Raw genomic sequence first — 19,699 nt, 5'->3', positions numbered from 1 at the left:
TTTGAAACGTATCTACAGAAATTATTAATTTATTTACAAAGTTCGTTTTAATCACTGTCAATTGAGCATTTTTCTTCAAAGCTAAATACAAGTTTAGAAGTCTCTTTGTTTTGTACAAAGTTAATTTAAATTGATATAGTGTTACAAAATTTCATCCTAGCTACTCTCTTGCAATAATAGAGTAGCATTAATCATACAACATTTGAATACAATCTTTTTTTTTCAATGTGAAAATGGCAAATAAGCTAAAAAAATCATTGTTTTGATATTGGTAATATCTAGCCTTGACTAGATGTTGACTTCACCACTTTTGTGGAAACAGAGAGTTCACAGTTTTCCACTATGGAATCAGCACACTTTAAAATATTTCCAGGACACTCTGAAAATTCACGTTTTTCATCATTGTTCTTGGCATGGGGACAATATAAACACTTGACAGTAACAGAAATTTTTATGATCATTTCATGTACTCTTATTACAAATTAAGATAAAATTGACATTCTCCTTACCACAATTTATGTTCATTTTATAACTGTTTCACTAATAAGTGAAAAAAACACTTTCAGTTCACTCCTGATTTCTGACATTTCACATAGGAACTTCTTGCCCTTGAGTGCAAATTTCTCCCTTTACTTTTATGGTACTGGATTTATTTGCACACAACCAGTAGAAGCATCATGGCCCATATGGAGAACCACACAATATAACAGTGGTAGTTACAGCTGTTGTGAGCAGGAAGACCCAAAGAAGAAAACGATCACAAACGAGGGCTACTTGTTTCCATTCAATTTCTGTGGTGTCTCTTCTCTCTTGCTCAGCCAGACGAAGTTCATTACGTTCAATTGTATGGTTGACTTTGTTCAGCACTCTCAGAAACTGTGCCTCGAAGGTGTCTAATAACAAACAAATTACATAATAACAATGAATATGCTGTTCATGAAAAATATTATTTATGTTTACATATACAATACATTTTCTTCTTTTTCAAAATTGGAATATCCACTCATTTTTAATGTAACAGTGATTATAGTAAAAAATGAGAGGAAGCTTGGAGGTTCAGTGTGGGACTGAGGTTGTGATGAAAGAAATAACTTTTTGATTTACGGATTGTGGACATTAACATGTCATCTGAAGAAATGAATACAAACAAATGTGGCATACCAAATCCAAATTTAAATGAACCATTTCATAAAAGGGAAGGCATTATGACTGGGGATGCTGTTGAACAGTTAGTGCAGAAGTAATTGATATGCCGAAATTAACCTGGAGTGATAGACAAATTATGGAGGAAAAATACAAAAGAGTGGAGACTAATAAACATAAATCAGGTGTTATATCATTGCCATTAAAGAAGATCAAGGAATAGAAGGAAGAATAAAGAAAAAAGAAAATACTAGGAAATATTTTAAATTCTTAAGAATAAAACAGGTGAATAGGTGTGAGTGTGTGCACAAAGTTAACATGGTTAAGAGAAGTAGGAGACAAATGTCAAGTATTGAGTGGGTTGTAAATGCATAAATTATGTTCTGCTGAGTGGGTGTGGGTGTGGGTGCACAGAGGTAAAATGGTAAGGTAAGAAGGAGGTGTCTCAGAGATGGAAGAAGGGTGGAAACAAAGACAGATAGTGAGGGAATATGAGGTGTTGGGTGGGACGTAAACACAGAGGCGTTGTTCTACTGGACAGCAGAAGAAGGTCATATTCTGAGAGGCTTATGATCATTTGCAATCATGGACAAATGACAAGCATGAAAATAAAATAAGTTATGAAATCAGTGGCAAAGTGGTCAGTGTCATGCTTTGAAGAGTACTATGCAAATGAATTTTTTCACTGTCTATGACTAGCTATTGCAGTAAAGAGTCATAAAAACAGGATACCAAATGAATTTTCATTTAACAGTTGTGACATTAATTGAATAAACTGAAACCATTTGAGTCTAAATGTGAACTGTCTGCAACTGAAATTCTAGCTGTACACTTTTTGATATTAAAACTGGAAAACACTCTCCAGCAAAACTTGCATGACATTTTCAGTGGGCAATGTACTTTTTTTCTGTGCCAGAGTCAAAATGCACATACTTTCTGTCTATTGTGATATGAGCTGGGTCATTCTTTAACACTCAATCCACTCTTTCTAACTTCTCCCAGTTCATTTATTATTAGTTCCATCACAGTGGAATGTTCACAGGTAAAGTGTTGGCCACAGATACTGTATAGTTTGTGTGTTTTTTTTCCCTAATTAAGCTGAATACGATTACCTGTTCTATTAATTAAATGTAAAAAAGGAAAAGTTCAGTATTTGGCAATTGGGTTTGTGTACTAGAGTCTTCATGTGAAACCTTGAGTTGTTAGGCTAGTATTTAAATTTGTTGCATACCAGATTCATAGTCCTGTTATGGATGTTAGCATACTACACTACTGGCCATTAAAACTGCTACAACAAGAAGAAATGCAGATGATAAACGGGTACTCATTGGACAAATATATTATACTAGAACAGACATGTGATTACATTTTCACGCAATTTGGGTGCATAGATCTTGAGAAATCAGTACCCAGTACCTCTGGCCATAATAACAGCCTTGACTCGCCTGGGCATTGAGTCAAACAGAGCTTGGATGATGTGTACAGGTACAGCTGCCCTTGCAGCTCCAACATGATACCACAGTTCATCAAGAGTAGTGACTGGCATATTGTGATGAGCCAGTTGCTTGGCCACCATTGACCAGACGTTTTCAATTGGTGAGAGATCTGGAGAATGTGCTGGCCAGGGCAGCAGTTAAACGTTTTCTGTATCCAGAAAGGCCTGTACAGGACCTGCAACATGTGAACATGCATTATCCTGCTGAAATGTAGGGTTTCGCAGGGATCGAACGAAGGGTAGAGCCACAGGTCGTAACAAATCTGAAATGTAACATCCACTGTTCAAAGTGCTGTCAATGCAAACAAGAGGTGACCGAGATGTGTAACCAATGGCACCCCATACCATCACGCTGGATGATATGCCAGTATGGTGATGATGAATACGTGCTTCCAATGTGCGTTCACCGCAATGTCGACAAACATGGATGCAACCATCATGATGCTTTAAACAGAACATGGATTCATCCGAAAAAAATGACGTTTTGCCATTTGTTCACCCAGGTTCATTGTTGAGTACACCATCGCAGGCACTCCTGTCTGTGATGCTGCGTCAAGGGTAACCGCAGCCATGGTCTCAGAGCTGATAGTCCCTACTGCTACAAAAATCATCGAACTGTTTGTGCAGATGGTTGTTGTCTTGCAAATCTATTGAGTCAGGGATCGAGGCATGGCTGCACGATCCATTACAGCCATGCAGATAAGATGCCTGTCATTTTGACTGCTAGTGAAACAAGGCCATTGGGATCCAGCACGGTGTCCGTATTGCCCTCCTGAACCCACCGATTCCATATTCTGCTAACAGTCATTGGATCTTGAACAATGCGAACAGCAAAGTCGTGATACGATAAACCGCAATCACGATAGGCTACAATCTGACCTTTATCAGAGTTGGAAACATGATGGTACACATTTCTCCTCCTTACACGAGGCATCACAACAATGTTTCACCAGGCAACACTGGTCAACTACTGTTTGTGTACGAGAAATCGGTTGGAAACTTTCCTCATGTCAGCACATTGTAGGTGTCTCCACCAGCACCAGCCTTGTGTGAATGCTCTGAAAAGCTAATCATTTGCATATCACAGCATCTTCTTCATGTCGGTAAAATTTTGTGTCTGTAGCATGTCATCTTTGTGGTGTAGCAATTTTAATGGCCAGTAATGTATTTATGTATGTTACCCTTGCAACTGAGTTCTCTTAGTTCATGCTACAGGAAGGTAACATCCAGACTTTCAGTGTGGGTTTCTGTCATTAGGCTATTATGTTCACAAACATTATATTGCTATGTGTTGATAGAATTTTGACTAATGTGTTATTCATTTGTGTAATTTTTTATTTTCCAATGTATTACATAACTAATTTTTTGTTACAACAAGTCCAAATAAGTGTCATGAGGTGTGTAGAGCTATGACCAATAATTAAGAAGAATTCTATTTAAACTTTCTCTGTTTAAAGTGACTATGGAGTATTATGTTGCATGCAAGTGTGATACTTCATTTTGATTCTTGAAATCATTACCTGTGAGATGCATATTGATTTTGTGTGTGTCAGTAATAGATTAAGAAACATGCTAATTAAATTCATCACACTCGCACATGATAAGCTACAAATGAAAACAAACAAGATAAGAATATTTTTATTTTGAGACTTGATGTAATGCTGGAATTTGCTAGTACCTGGAGTTGAATCAGCTCTACAGCGTCGTGGCAGGAAACGAGGTGACATCTGTTGTGGATCGGGGTAGTCAACATCATCTACAGTCCACTTGTCAGGAGGTCTTGGACAATCTAGCCTAGTACCTGTTCGAGGATTGATATCCTATAATGGAAGGAAATTGTACAGAACTGAGTCAAAAGTTTTAAGATAATAGTGTGATTGAGTTGATAATCTGCTTAAGGTAGCTGAAGTAATAATTCGGTCTGTTTGTATCAGTGTATTGTTTTCTAAATAACATTAAACAGAAGATGGAACTCAGAATTGTCTACAGGAGAAGAATGAAAAACTTTTTTTATAATTCAGTGGTATTATTCATTGTTTGCACGAATTCATACATATAGCCATTGATTTACTGTTGAGGTTTCTTTCAGTGTCTCCATCATAAGTTGGCTTCGCTAAAAGTTGAATTTTCTAATCTTAACTTAGGTTATGTTTGTAACCATGTGTGAATGAAGTAGATTTATTGTGAATAGCAGATAGTGAAAAATTCATAAATATTTGGAGAATCAACAGTATAAGTAAAGAGAGATTGTTACTCACCATAAAGATGACACATTGAATTGCAGGCAGGCACAATGAAAAGACAATTACACATTAGCTTTTGGCAGAAAGCCTTATTCAGAATGGAAACACACACACACAAGCTCACCTTATGCCCACATGATTGACATCCTCAGCTGCTTGGGCTGGAAAGCAACTGTCAGTAGAATGGAATCAGCAGTTTGGAGGAGACGGGGAAGGGCACAGATAGGGGAAGAGAGGAGTGCTGTCTGGTGGACCCTGCAGGAAGTAGACTACCAACATGTGCAGGGTAGAGGTGAGGAGCAGGGAGGGGGAAAGATGAGCGGGTGCGTTGGCAGAGGGCGGGACATGAAGATGGTGAGACGATGAGAACAGGGATGAGGGTGATATAGTAGAGGGAGTGGAAACTGTTGTGTGGAGGGTGTGGGGGCAGCCGGATCCCATTGGTTGAGGCCAGGACAATTTCGAGGGTATAGAACGTGTTGTAAGGATAGTTCCCATTTGCACATTTCAGAAAAGCTGATGGTGTAGGTGATGATCCCGATGGCCCACGTGGTGAAGCTGCCATTGAAATCTAGAATGTTCTGTTTAGCTGCATGATGTACTTTGCTCTTGTCGACAGTTTGGCAGTGGCTGTCCACCCTGGTGGAGAGCTGGTTGGTAGTTGTATCAATATAAAAAGCTGTGTAATGATTGCAGCAAAACTGGTTTTATGACAGGGCTGCTTTCTGACGAGGTAGGATAAACCTGTAATAGGACCAGTATAGGAAGTGCTGGGTGGATGGATTGGGCAGGTCGTGCACTTTGGTATTCCACAGCGATATGATCCTTGTGGCAAGGGTTTAGGATTGGGTGTGGCTTAGGGATGGATTAGGATGTTGTGGAAGTTGGATGGGTGATGGAACACCACTTTAGGAGGGGTGGGAAGGATCTAAGGAAGGATGTCCTTCATTTTAGGGCACAATGACAGGTATGTAAAGCCCTGGCAAAGGATGTGGTTCAGTTGTTCCAGTCTGGGTTGGTATTGGGTAACAAAGGGAGCATTCCTTTCTTGCTGGTTCTTGGGGATGGTGAGAGGATTGGGTACATGTGGCAAGATGGCATGGGAGATCTGTTTGTGGACTAGGTCTGAGGGCTAGTGCTTGTCTGTCTCCGGGTGGTCAGGCTGTAAGAGAGGGATTTTTTTGGTGTGGGAAAGATGACAGATTTCGAAATGCAGAAGATATTGGTGGTTGGTGGGTTTCATATGGACAGAGGTGTTGATGGAGCCATCAGGGAGGAGGATGTCAGTGTTCAGGAAGGTGGCACACTGAGTTGAGGTGGACCAGGTGCAGCTAGAGAGAAAGTGTTGAGATTGTGAATGAATGATGACAGGATGTGTTGGCCCTGAGTCCAGATTGTGAAGATATCATCACTGAACCTGAGCCATTTTAGAGTTTGGCGTTGAAGGTTTGCTGCAGATGGCCCATAAACAAGTTGATATAGGAGGGTGCCATGCGTGTACTTATAGGTGTGCCGCGAATTTGCTAGTATAACATCCCTTCAAAGGAGAAGTACTTATGAGTTAGTAAGATGTATGAGGATTGAGGTAGCAGGTTTTGAGTCTGAATGGCATTGGTGTAGATCATGTTCAATAGCGGTGAGACCATGGACATGAGGGATGTTGATGTATAAGGATGTGGCGTCAACAGTGATGAGTAGGGATCCAGGAAGTAAATGTGTGAGGGATGGTAGAGGTTGGTGAAGAAAGTGGTTGATATCTTTGTTGTGAGAGAATAAATTCCAGGCAGTTGGTTGGAGGTGACGGTCAGTGAGGGCCGAAATTCTTTCAATGGGGGCACAATAACTAGCTACAATGGGGCGACCAGGGTTGTTCATGGATTTTGGGGGTCATGTGTGGGGGAGCGGGATGTCATAGGCATGATCCAGAGCCAGACACCATAACCTGATTCCTTCACAACCTCAACACTTTTTCTCCCATTCACTTCACTTGGTCCTCCTCAACCCAGTGTACCAATTTCCTGGATGTTGACCTCCTCTTCTCTGATGGCTTCATCCACACCTCTGTCCTCATAAAATCCACCAACAACCAAACAGTACCTGCATTTCAACAACTGTCATCCCTTCAGTGCCAAAAAATTCCTCCCATACAGCCTGGCCACCTGGGGATGGTGTATCTGCAGTTTCAAGAACTTCCTTACCCAGTATGCTGAGCGTCTCATCAAGGCCTTCACAGATGGGTGCTATCCCCCAGACCTATTCTGAGAACAGATCTTTTCCATTTCCCCACACACACCCAATCCTCTCAACACCTAATACCACCCTGTACTGGAAAAAACTGAACTTCATCCTTTGTCAGGGCTTTACTAATAATCATGCCCTTGAATGGGGCCATCCTACCCAAGATACTTCCCATCCCTCCTAAAGTGGTATCCCATCACCCATTCAACCTTCACAACTTCCTAATCCATCTTATGACACTCCCAGTCCCAACCCCTTGCTATAGGGACCACATTCTTGTGGAAGTCTCTGATGCATGAACTGCGATCTACCCACACAACACTTCCTATTCAAGTACTGATACCTCATCAGAGGCTGGGCCATCTTTTAAAGCAGCCATGTCACACACCAGCTCTGCTGCTACCATTGCACAGCTTTTTATACTGGCTTGAATATCAACCAGCTGTCCTCCAGGAGGAACAGCCACCGTCAAATTGTGGCCAAGAGCAAAGTAGACCACCCTTTGGCAGAACATGCAGCTGAAAAGAACATGCTTGATTTCAATGGCTGCTTCACTACCTTAGTCATCTGGATCCTACCACCCACCACCAGCTGTTCTGAACTGCTCAGATGGAAGTTATCCTTACAAGGCATTCTCAGTTCCTGAAATTATCCTGGCCTCAATGTTCAGTAACCTAATGTCCCCATACCCTTCTTCCCAGTTTCCACCTCTTCTGCCCTCTCTCCTCCTTCATATTCTCATCCCCTCACCCTCTTTGTGCGATGCCCTCTGCCAACTTATCTGCCCACCTTTCCCCTTCTCTACTCATTTCCTTTTTCTCCCCCCTCCCTCCCCCCCACCACCTTTGTCCTGCCAACCATACTCAACCACAGCCTGCCAACACAGCATCTGTTGGTAGTCTGGTCCTTATACGCTCTGCCAGACAGGGCTCGTCTCTCCCCAAAAGGGTACTTTGCTGTTTCTCAGCTGCTTTCCAGTCTGAGCTGCTGGAGGTGATGATCGTGTGTGCATCAGGTGTACTTGCTTGTGTGAATGAATGTGTGTATGTTTTCTTACCTGAAGGAGGCTTTGGCTGAATGGAAATGGAAATGAGCGTTTGACGTCATTGGCCGGAAGGCCCCTTGCGATGCAGGTCCGGCCGCCTTGGTGCAGGTCTTAATTACATACAACGCCACAGTGTGTGATCTGCGTGCCAGATTGGGATGAAATGATGATGAAGACAGCACAACACCTAGTCCCTGAGCGGAGAAAATCCCTAACCCAACTGGGAATCGAACCTGGGCCCGTAGGATGGCAATCCGTCACGCTGACCAATCAGCTATCAGGATGGACTTTGGCTGAATGTTGATGTGTAACTGTCTTTTTGTTGTACCTTTCTGCAACTCCTTAACAATGAGCAGCAGTCTGTCTTTCCCTTATATTGTTGATATTCCAGCCTGAGGTTTCCATTGTTTAAACATTCGAAAACATTTATTAACAATCAATACATGTTATAAAAGCGTGTGTGTGGATAGTATCCACATATGCTGCTAAGTGTACCTACAAAATTGGTGAAACACTGAGTTCAGAAGATATGTTGCCACAATGAACTGAGATGCATGAAAACGTTTGCATTGTGCACAGTATTTAAGTTTTATACTTCTTTGCAACTAACTCTATTTGCAACACATTTTGCAGACGGTGTCTACACATGCCATCAAATGTACCTGCACAAATATATCATTGTAAGTCACATAGCTCAAGAGATATGACATCATAAACTGAGATGCATGAAAAAATGCCACATCATACATGAAGTTTTAATTCACTCATGCTTTACTACTAAGACACTCGTAGAGTTGAGTCAGCTTAAGGAAATCCCCATCACCTGACAATGCTTTTGACAGGTTTCAGCCATGAAGCACGAATGACTTTGGGCAAAAATGATAGCCTTCAAAGAGCTATTAAGAGGCTTTGCCATAGAGATGTTTACAAAACTGTGTTGGAGATACATGGAGCTGCACCCATGGCACAGAAACTGTCCGGGATATTACACCACAAACACACTTCATTTTTTGTTTTCATTTCTAATAGAAAATTGGTAAAATAAATACATGGTCAATTACAGGTCTGTCAGCTAGTATGTAACTTTCTGGAAGATTTAAACTGCATGCTGGACTGCGACACAAACCCAGGACCTTTGCCTTTTATAGGCAAGTGCTGTGCCAACTGAGCTACCCAAGCATGACTTGCAACCCATCCTCACAGCTTTACTTCCACTTCTACCTCATCTCCTACCTTCCAGATTTCACAGAAGTTCTCCTAAAAAACGTGCAGGATTAGATCTCCTGGAAGATAGGCTACTGCAGACATATGACTTAGCCCCAGCCAGAATGAATTTGTCACTCTGCAATGGATTGTGCACTGACATGAAACTTTATGGCAGGTTAAAACTGTAAACTTGCAAGTTGGAAATATGTATAATGCATTTAATTCATAATGTTTTTTTACCATCATTAAGACATAAACACACAAATTGACACTGGTCTGAAATAATAAAAATAACTTGGTGGGGGGCATAGAAAGAATAAATTGTAACTCACAATGTCACAGCTTTATTTAAATGTGGTAACTGAAAGTCTTTTGTGAAATATAAATAATTTAAGGAGTGAAGATAACAGCTCACCATGTAGCACAGGCACTAAGTTGTCTAGAGGTACATAAACAAGAAAGAACTTCACTAGGTTTCAGACCTGTAGAGCAAGTGTACTCAGCAGCATGTTGTACCACTGGTTGGTTAGCTCTGCCCTTAGCCATACTTTAGCAGAGGACTTTTTTTCAGACACAGTAGAGTTCATATAAAAAATCTGAAATTCCTGCACAGAATTTTATGTATGAGCAACCAACCAGCTGTCCACCTGAATGACTGGCCACCACCAAGCTGTAGTCAGGCATGAAGCTGACCACCCAGTGGCAGAATACTTTGCTGAACACTACATGCTTGACTTCAATGGCTGTTCCACAACCCATGCTGTCTGGATCCTTCCCATTGAATCGGCTGTTATATCATACAAGGGAGTAACCTTTACCCATGTGTCGTGCAGTTGATGGCTGAGAATATGTATTTGTTGCCTTTGCCTCAGGCTGGGGGCTGATTAAGGCTAAGTGTATGTTCTGGGAGCATTCTTTAGGTATCATGAAGGTGCCTTGTGGGAGTGGGTGAAGGGTGGGGGGGGGGGGGGGGGTGGAGGAGGATGCATACCATCTGGTCTTGCTGCTGTGGCACAGAACACATGTCCTCACTCAGTTCCTGCAGTCGCTTCAACATCCAGCTGAACAAATCATTTTATAATGAGCCTCGTAGTGGAGCAAACTGAAGCAAGTGACAGGTTATTAAGGCTCACAAAAATTGATTTTCTGGATGGGATGGGGATAAATGGGTGTTGTCTTCTCTGCAATGTGTCTCAACCAAACTTTGACCTAGGAGTTGGGGAGCTTTATTTGTTTGAATTATAGGCCTGGGTTTGGATTATCTAAGATTTCACATTGTGTTCTTGTGTGCTTACTAGAATCTCTTAGTTAATTAGGGTACGGATGGTGTGATACGGGGCATGTAGTGTCCATGATTTCCCCCCATTCATGTGGTGGATGTCTGTTGAGAATTGAGTTACCAGGTCAAGGTGCTGGAAGTGGCAGAGTGATACATCCACACTAGGACTCTGAATGGTGTTTGCCAAGGAGCAGTGGTTCATCCTCTCTGAAACACTTTGCAGTAGATAGGGATAACCACTTTTTCTGTTTTTTGGGAAAAAAACTGGACACAAGATTAGTTACACATCACAACAGACACACTAACATTTTGTGTCTGTAGTTACTGAGTGCTTCAGAAAGCGGAAATTTACACTAATTATGCCCTATTAGAGTAAAATTTCTATTTTAATACTGGTACAATGTTACATTGTCACAAAGGGTAACCTTAAAATAGTATTAAAAAGTAGTATCTTTACTAATCTAAAGCTTTGGCTAAATTTAGATCATGGCAGAAGGAAATCAAGTGTTAATAAGAGGTAAAAACAAACATTGTTAACACAGTATTGGTGGTTTACTTTGAAATATAAAGATATTTGTATAGACCTCACACTCTTTAACTTAATTCACTGTTGCCAGAAGCTCTCTTCACAACCAATACAATTCAAGCATAATCACAAGACAGAGACTGTAAGAAGGTGCGAAGCCAATTGAAATACTAATTAGATACCAGAGAGGTAATAAAACTGTTACTTTTACTACAGTCTACAGGAAGCAGATGAAGCAGTAGCCATTTGAAACAAAATTAGTGAGTGGTACAAAATTACTGTGACTTGTAAAAAGTTACTCTGACTGTGCTGCTTCATAAAAGGAAAGTATTCCACAGTTGTATATGGACCACAATTTTTGAGATCCCTTCAGTTTGCATGAGAAGAATCAGAATCGCAAGGGGCAGTGTACGCTACTAACTGGTTGCTGTAGTGGTGGTGGGACTAGCGTCAGCAGTGATTGCGAGGTGGGCCATCGCTGAGGGGTGAGCCAGGGTCACTGCCCTCTATAGTGACTGTTTGATTGTCTTGAAAGCCTGTGACAGTTCTTCCAACCACAGAATAGTTTGGTTTCCTCTGGTGCTGGTTCTGGAAAGGCCATTGGGTGGGTGAGCCCAGGTTTCGGCTGCCTGCTGAATGTGGCAGCAGTAGAAATTTACCATTCCTAGAAATCTGCATAGCTCCTTGTAGGAAGTGGGCAGCAAGTGAATTATGTGAGTTCCTTTCTTTCTTCTCTAGGCCTGATCCCTGCTGATGAAACAGAATATCCTAGGGACTTTAGGCTCTGCTGATGCAAGTGGCACTTATCCATGTTGATGACTACACCAAGTTCTTCTAGGACTTGAAAAACTTCTTGCAAGTCATCTTCATGCTCTTGGGACATAGCAGAATATACCAGTATGTCAGGCAGATAAGGGAAACAACAGGAACTTGCATTGGGTGGAGTCAGTGAACCATTGCCACGTTTAAGCCATGTTTTTTTTTTAGTCAAAATGGCATTAATAAGTATTCAAAAAACCCAAATGGGGCAGTAATAGCAGTTTTAGTAATGTTGCCATTGGTATATGCAGATATGCCTTTTGGCAGTCAATGACACTGAAGATCATAGCATCCAATAATGCATCGGTAAGATCCTGGATGTTGGGTACTGGATTGTCTGGGTATTGAGGATTATGTAGTCACTGCACATTTGGACAGTAACATCTTTTTTGCGGTCCATATGGAGGGGTGAAGCCCAAGGGCTGTTTGAAGGGTGGATGATGTCCAAATGAAGCAACTCATCTACAGTGGCTTTGTGATTTGCCATTTCTTGGAAGAGGAGCAGCACACTTTTTGAGAGACGGGTGGTCCCTCTGTTTATATGTGTACATCATGCTATTAGTGATGCCTTAGCAGAGACAAGGTTGAGGGTACAGGAGAGGGACATGACTTTCATAATAACTTTTTGCACAAACACTGACTGCACTGTCACTTGTCTCACTTGTACTGACCAGTTTGTTTGCAGTGTTTGTCAAATGAGGTTGTTTGCTGCTGGTGAGAGGCAACATCCATGAAGACTTAAGTAGATCGATGCAATGTTGCATGGTATTCACTGCTTGTCTGATGTGGTGGCATGTGTGCATGCTGCTGGTATTTTCTGTGGAGTCCAGGATGAGCAGCATCTGGGTCAATGATTCATCGAGGTGATGGTATTTGTTGTCATCACCGGGGTTGGTGGAAATTTCTGCACTCCTGTGTGAATGTCTTTCACTGTGTGCCATACATCCACCAGGTTTGTGTTATGAGATGGTAATTGTTCCGTGGTGGTAGTATGTGAGGACTGAAGGGCTCTAAGTTATAACTGTACCTCCACTAGGTAATTTTGATGCTCATGCAGTAACCCCTGAAGGGATGAGTTTTCATCTTTTCTTGTGTCAATGTACTGTTCATTAGTTGCTGTCAGTTGATGCTTTATAGGGGATCATAGGAGCTGGAGCCTGAGTACTGCTGAAATGTAGGTGTTCTCGTGTTGTGACAGGGCTGGGACCAGTGGTCATCCGAAGGTATGGTGACATTACTTGGTCTGCAGAGCAAAACTCCTCCTCATAAATCCAGGTAGAATGGAACTGTCATAGATAATCAGGTCAGATGAGTGCTTCATTGACATTGGCATCAAGAAATGTTTATGTCAATTTTTGTCAGCTGCTGCTGCTGAGGTTAATGTCACAGATGACTGTTTCATAACTGGCAATGAACGATCCATTTGCTGCTTGTAGTGTAGATGCAGAGTCAGGGCCATGAAGAGGCAGAGTGGTATTTGTGGCTGTACCAATTTCTGATCCAGAGTCCAGCAAAAACTGCTGTTTGGTGTGATGATTTTCCAGTCAGGGTTGCTGCTGATGGGTGGGTGACACAAACTGGTTTGGTTCACCAGATACAGTGTGTGGTGAACTTTGTTGATGCTGTGGCCTCAGGTGCCTAGTGAAGATTGCAGGAGGCATGTGCATGTTGGCAGGGTTGGGAACACTTGCATGCGACAGTGCTGAAACAGGTATGAAGTTGTTGTCCATATACTGCTGTGTGGGTGGAACCATACCATCTGTCATCATCAGCTGTAGGAGGTATGGTACGGCCAGCCAGGGTTGATAACTGCCTGTGATGGCATTGGGCACTCTATGCCCAATGTGTCGAACTCGGATGAGGTCTATACTGTTCAATGAAGGTATGCTGCAGAGGACAAGATGGCTGACACTGCTCCATGCTCAGCACATTGGGTAACCTCAGAAGGGGTCGGTGTCATTCAGAAGCCGTCTGCTAACTCGATATGCAACATGGCTGCCTACAATAATTAATACTAATGGCTGCTGGGGTAGTGTGGGTCGCCATTTTGTAAAATGTATATGTGATATGCTAAGTGTAATTTATTGTCAAACAGGAGTCCTCCATTGTGTACTAGCACTGCTTGGATTTCAAATGGAAATTTGCTCATGGCCCACAACGAAATGTAAGGCATTAGTGAGGAATCCATCATGTCTTCTTGTAAACCTTCCGGGATGTAAGGTCGTGGTCCATGAAACTCTTCAGCTCCTAACGTTTCGTCCAGAGCTGCGCTGGACAAAACGTTAGGAGCTGAAGAGTTTCATGGACCACGACTTTACATCCCGGAAGGTTTACCAGAAGATATGTCATCCGGTCGTGAAAGCCTTCATACTAGAATCCATCATGGTCCAAAAAAGATGCCACTGTCAATTTAATTGTTCTGCATGGATGGCTTGAAGTACTTGTTGTTCAGGTGTCTTGTGTAGTCTCAGGAGCGGTGCTATTTTGGCTCCCTCAGACTTGTTAAATTTAGGTGGAGAGAGTGTGATGTTGCTAATCATGGTGGTATGTTTGCCTAAGTGACACAGTAAAGTCGAATACTTCAATGCATCATAAAATGTGTTACGTACAGTGAATATAGATTCAGTGATACCAAACCAGGTATGGGACTGGTCTGTTAAGAATGGAGGCAGTTTAGGAGGTGTAAGTGGCACTGTCAAGGTATTGTAGGGAAGGTACCTGTAGATAATTATTTGATTGGATCCAGAGATAACGATGTACAGAATCCCATTGCTCATATGTGATACTGTAGGAAGACCAGAAATTTTCTGGCATGGCTCGGCCAGCTGAGCTCTGCTGTTAGGTAGGAAGGGATTTATTGTCTAAGAGCTCAACTCGATAGCACAAGTCTCAGTATGGAGGCTGAATAAATGACATTGCATATGAACACTGACATCCTGTGGGATGGTAACATGGCTTACCTGTGTTGAGCCCAGATGGTGTTCTGTAGGAATTCAATTGATCTACTTTGTTGTGGTGTGAAGTGTGGGAGAGGGTTTTGAGTGAACATGTGAGGAAGTGGAAGAAGTAACTTTCAATCACACTTTCTTGTTGATGTGTTCCAGATCACTCATTTAGTCCATGAAGAACGTTGTTGAACTCAATGAAAGTCCCAAAACTTCCCTGTTGGTCAGTGCTATCCATTGTCCTGGCAGTGGTTTACATGTCTGTGAAGTACGCATCAGATGTAATGTGGTCTGGGGTCATCAATGTGTGAATAATAGGCAGCTGAGGTCAAGTAGAATGATGTACAGACACCTTGTTGAAGTATTCCACACATTATTGTGGTGAACATAAACTAAACATATACAAGAAACACTCATGCAAAGTGTATAGTTTGAGAGATTAGCGGGAACTAGTGAATCAAAGATCATGAACTTAAGCTACAGATAAACCATGTCCATAGTTGCTGCAGTCAATAAGTTTGCCAATGTTGATACTGGTGCTTGATGCCACCACAATCTTCTTAAATGCAATGGCAAATTTGTAAATCCTGATGAGCATCCTTATGGTGGTACACTACCATCCTGTTCAATATGATATGGTAGAAGTTCCCTAAGTTGATATCTGAAGTAGCACAGACTGGAAGATCTGTATGAAGAATGCAATCCATTCATAGAACCACCCTATGTTGGAGCTGTCCAGGGATATTAAGCCTCCAAGTACAATCAAAGGCCTTCTCAGGACCAAGGAAGATACTAGATGATGCCTGTGTATGAAAGCAAGTGTAACTGTTACCAGTAGACATATTGGTTCTCCTGATTCTACACTGGAAGTGCCTGTTGAATGTCTTGATCCCAAAAAAATAAAAAAAATAAAAATAAAAAAAAAAAAAATAAAAAATAAAAAAAAAAAATAAAAAGAGAGACTTCAATGTAACATCAATGTTGAAGCCATTAGAGTCAGAATAATAGCTTAGATTTGAGAAGGATGTGAAAAAAGTCAGTCATGTCATTTTCAGAGGAAACATCCTAGCATTTGATTAAATGATTTAGAAAAGCCTAGGAAAATGCTAAATGTGGACAACTATCATGACATTACAATGCTCCATTGAGAACTGAGACAGGGTGATGTTTGACCATCAGCTCCTAAGATATTTCCTCTGCAGCTAGTCAGGGAAACAACTAGAAAAATGACACAATCATGTATGGTCTTTCCATAGTCTCAGGAAGCATTATTGGAAAAGCCCACCTCCAAGTCTTTTCTATTCCAGATATTAGTGATTAGAATGAGGAAGGACATTTAGCTGCCCATATGAGGTGCCGCAAGTTGTTGTAAATGATTGGGTATTGTATTTCAAATCATAGATAGTGTGAAATTCAGTTTCCATATGGAGAAGTGGCAATTATAACCCTTTTTGTTGTTTGAACATTAGTCCCAGTAATAGATCTGTGGTAGTGGAAGGCTAGATTCTGGCTTTCACTAGCTATAGCTGCAGTAGAATGTTCCTCAGTTGTTGGCATAATCTCTCTCTGTTTGGCCAGAGGACTGAATAATTGAAGGGGCGAGAATGATATAGCTCAAAGCCACACTTTTCTCAAAATACGTTTTTTTTGTGTTAGTTCAACTTCTACTCAACAGAGGAAGCTACTGCATACATATTTTAACTTTCCCTCACTAGATGGCAGAGCAGTTGACACTTGTAGTTCTCATAGTGTGAGGAAGCAGTCTTTTTCGCATCTGAAACAACCAAAAACCACAGTACAATGGTGCTTCCAAAGAAGAGGCTACTTCCATGCATAAGCTAAAAAGAAGATTCAGATACAGAAATGGCTAGTTCTGAAGATGATTTTTCGTCCAGTGGCAGCAGGTATCGTCCCTCTGATGAATTTTCATCTGAAAATGACATGGTAAGTCTAAAATACTTACTTTTTTAAACATTTAAAACATTGAGGCTTAGGTCTGTATCAAAGTGAAATATTATTGCATAATTATAACTGTTATATACTCACTAATTAAAATATGTACATGTGAATCATGAACAAATTTTACTTCTCCTATTAATTACTGCATTATTGGTAATAATTTAAATATTATAAGCCTATTTGTATAATATATTAATATTTGGTATGTGTGTTAAAGTGGCTTTGGTCTTTCTCATTCTGAATACTTTATTTGGCTTAGGGTGCTGATGAATGTGACAGGTCTCCCAAAGTATCACCTGCTAAATAACCTAAAGGCAGAAAAAATAAGAGAAATATGAACAACTGGAAAAGGGAAAAATGTAAACGTTGTATAAATTATGGCAGACAGTACATATCTGATAAAACAGGACAAATTGGTCGTGCTAAAATTCTTGGTCCTGGATGTAAATGTAAAAACAAGTGTTGGAGCAAAATTCATGAATGTGTAGAGCAGATATTCAATTCTTTTTGGGATATGGGTGATTTCAGTTGCCAAAATAATTACCTTCTGAGCAATATTAAGATGCAAAAAGTGCAAAGGAGGTAACTATGATTAATGATAATTTGAAATTGATTTATATATCATGATCTTTTTATAAATAAAATATTATTATTTTCATTAATAAATTTCACTTTTTAAGGTACCCAAAGAAAAGGAAAAGCACAATTTCATGGCGAATGTTCACTTTTTCTTACCAGGTTAAGGTTAATGGCTGTAATATTTTGGTATGCAGAGAAGCATTTTTCAATGTGCATGGGCTTCAGAACAATCAAGGACATCTTAAGAACTTACAAAAATACTTGTGTGAGGGACACTCCACTTCTCCAAAAGACAGAAGAGGTATTTAATGATTAAATTAATGTTGCTTCCAAGAAAAACCATAATTTTGTTCTGTTGTGCTTTTTTGTCCAGTGTTTTTCTTTACATATCATATTCAGACACAAATTCACTAAATTTGTCTGACCTGGGCATTTCCCTTTAAAATCACCTTTTCTTTTTCTTTGTTTCCAGGAAAAAAGGGAACCCATCAAGGAAAATTTCACAAGAAGCAGTTCAGACAGTTTACAGTTTCATAAATAATATACCTAAGTATGCCAGTCACTACAGCCGCTCACAGAACCCCAATAAAGTGTACTTCAACCATGACATGTCCATTTCTTCATTATATCAAGAACATTATTTGAAATATTGTGAAGAGAATAATGCACCACAAGTAAAAGTTTCGAAATTTCGAGATATATTTAACCAAGATTTTAATATTGGTTTTAAATTGCCTCGTTCAGACACATGTCATGTATGTGACGAATTTCAAATTCAAATAAAAAATGCACATTGACCAACTCTGAAGATAGTATTAGAAGATTAAAAATTGAAAGGGACCTACATCATGCCAAAGTATCTGCTGGACAAAATATGATTACACAGCTTTCCATATCAGCTAGGGAGAATCCTGAGGAATATCTTACAATATCCTTTGATCTACAACAAACCTTTCCAACACCAAGGCTTACATCTGGGCCTGCATCCTATAAGAGGAAGTTGTGCACTTACAATTTTGGTATTCTGATTGTGGGTCTGAAAAAGGACATATGTTTGTGTGGAGTGAAGATGAAGCAAAGTGTGGATCTGATGAGATAGGAAGCTGTCTGATAAAATTCTTAGAAATACGAAAGTCTCAGGCAAACATTCTTCACATTATTAGTGATAATTGCAGAGGCCAAGGCAAAAACTGGGCAATTGTTGCACTAGAGAGATCACTAGTGCATTCAGGAAAATTTAAAGCCATTGAACATTGGTTTCCACAAGTTGGACACACTCAACTGCCCTGTGACCGAGATTTTGGTCGAACTGAGAAGCACTTTAAGAACAGAAACCCCACTGTGTACACCCCTCATGATTGGGTTACAGTCATTAAAGAATTGTGCAAGAATAAGCCATTTTCAGTCATTAAAATGAAGCAAGCAGACTTTATAAATCTGACACCCCTGCAGATAAATATTGAAAAAAGGACAAACATGATGGTGGATCTCAGTTCCGATTTTCTGAAGCGACAGCTTTTCGTTTTGATGAAGGAATACCATCACATTTAAAAGTGAAGTATCAATACACTGAATTTGAAGCATTCAGACCTGCAAATGTCACTAAAAAAGGACGAGCACATCAGGATAGTAATCCGTTCCAGCTCTCAAGGAAATACTTAAAGCCCATTCCAATTTGTGTAAAAAAAACTCAAAGATGTTATGTCATTAATGCCATACATACTAGATGTTTCGAAGGGCTACTTCAACAGCCTGAGTGAATCAAAGGAAGAAAGTGATGAAAATGAAACAGAGGTGATAGATATTGGCTATATTGTGTGAAACACTGTAGTGACTATCATTGTAAGTTATGTTGTATATTGATGTACACATTTTTGTAAACTTTGTGTAAAGTTAGTATGAGACAGGCCAAAGCCCAATGTTGTATTACCCAGGGATAAAATATTTTTTTATTAACAATGTTTAACTTTGTTCACAATATAACTATGCAAACATGTATATTAACACATTAGAGAAATAAACTAGTTTTGTCAAAAAACCCGAAAAGTTGAAATATGATTTATGGATTTATTCGAAGTTTTAAAATGCTCCCCTGAAAAATTTACATTTTGTGGCTTTGGATTATGTCATTCCCACCCCTTCAATTAGATAAAGGCACTGTTGTAACGGCGACTGGAACAGTCACGGGTTTCAAGCAATGGAAAATGCGGCAGGACCCGCGG

General features: G+C 40.4%; 1 protein-coding gene across 1 annotated transcript in view; it reads right to left on the bottom strand.

Moving 5' to 3' along the window:
• Positions 1–240: 240 nt before the first annotated feature.
• Positions 241–19,699, bottom strand: part of LOC126236179 (neuronal acetylcholine receptor subunit alpha-7-like) — a 596,640-nt gene continuing 577,181 nt past the window's right edge. The window contains exons 7-8 of the mRNA XM_049945280.1: positions 4,317–4,458; positions 241–893 (exon numbers count right to left, since the gene is read on the bottom strand). Coding sequence (XP_049801237.1) covers positions 676–893; positions 4,317–4,458 — 360 coding nt within the window. The 3' untranslated portion in view covers positions 241–675. The remainder of the gene's footprint in view (positions 894–4,316; positions 4,459–19,699) is intronic.

The sequence above is a fragment of the Schistocerca nitens genome, chromosome 1, assembly GCF_023898315.1.
Source record: "Schistocerca nitens isolate TAMUIC-IGC-003100 chromosome 1, iqSchNite1.1, whole genome shotgun sequence".
Taxonomy (NCBI): domain Eukaryota; kingdom Metazoa; phylum Arthropoda; class Insecta; order Orthoptera; family Acrididae; genus Schistocerca; species Schistocerca nitens.
The sequence above is the reverse complement of the archived record's forward strand: the minus strand, read 5'-3'. Positions and strand labels throughout refer to the sequence as shown.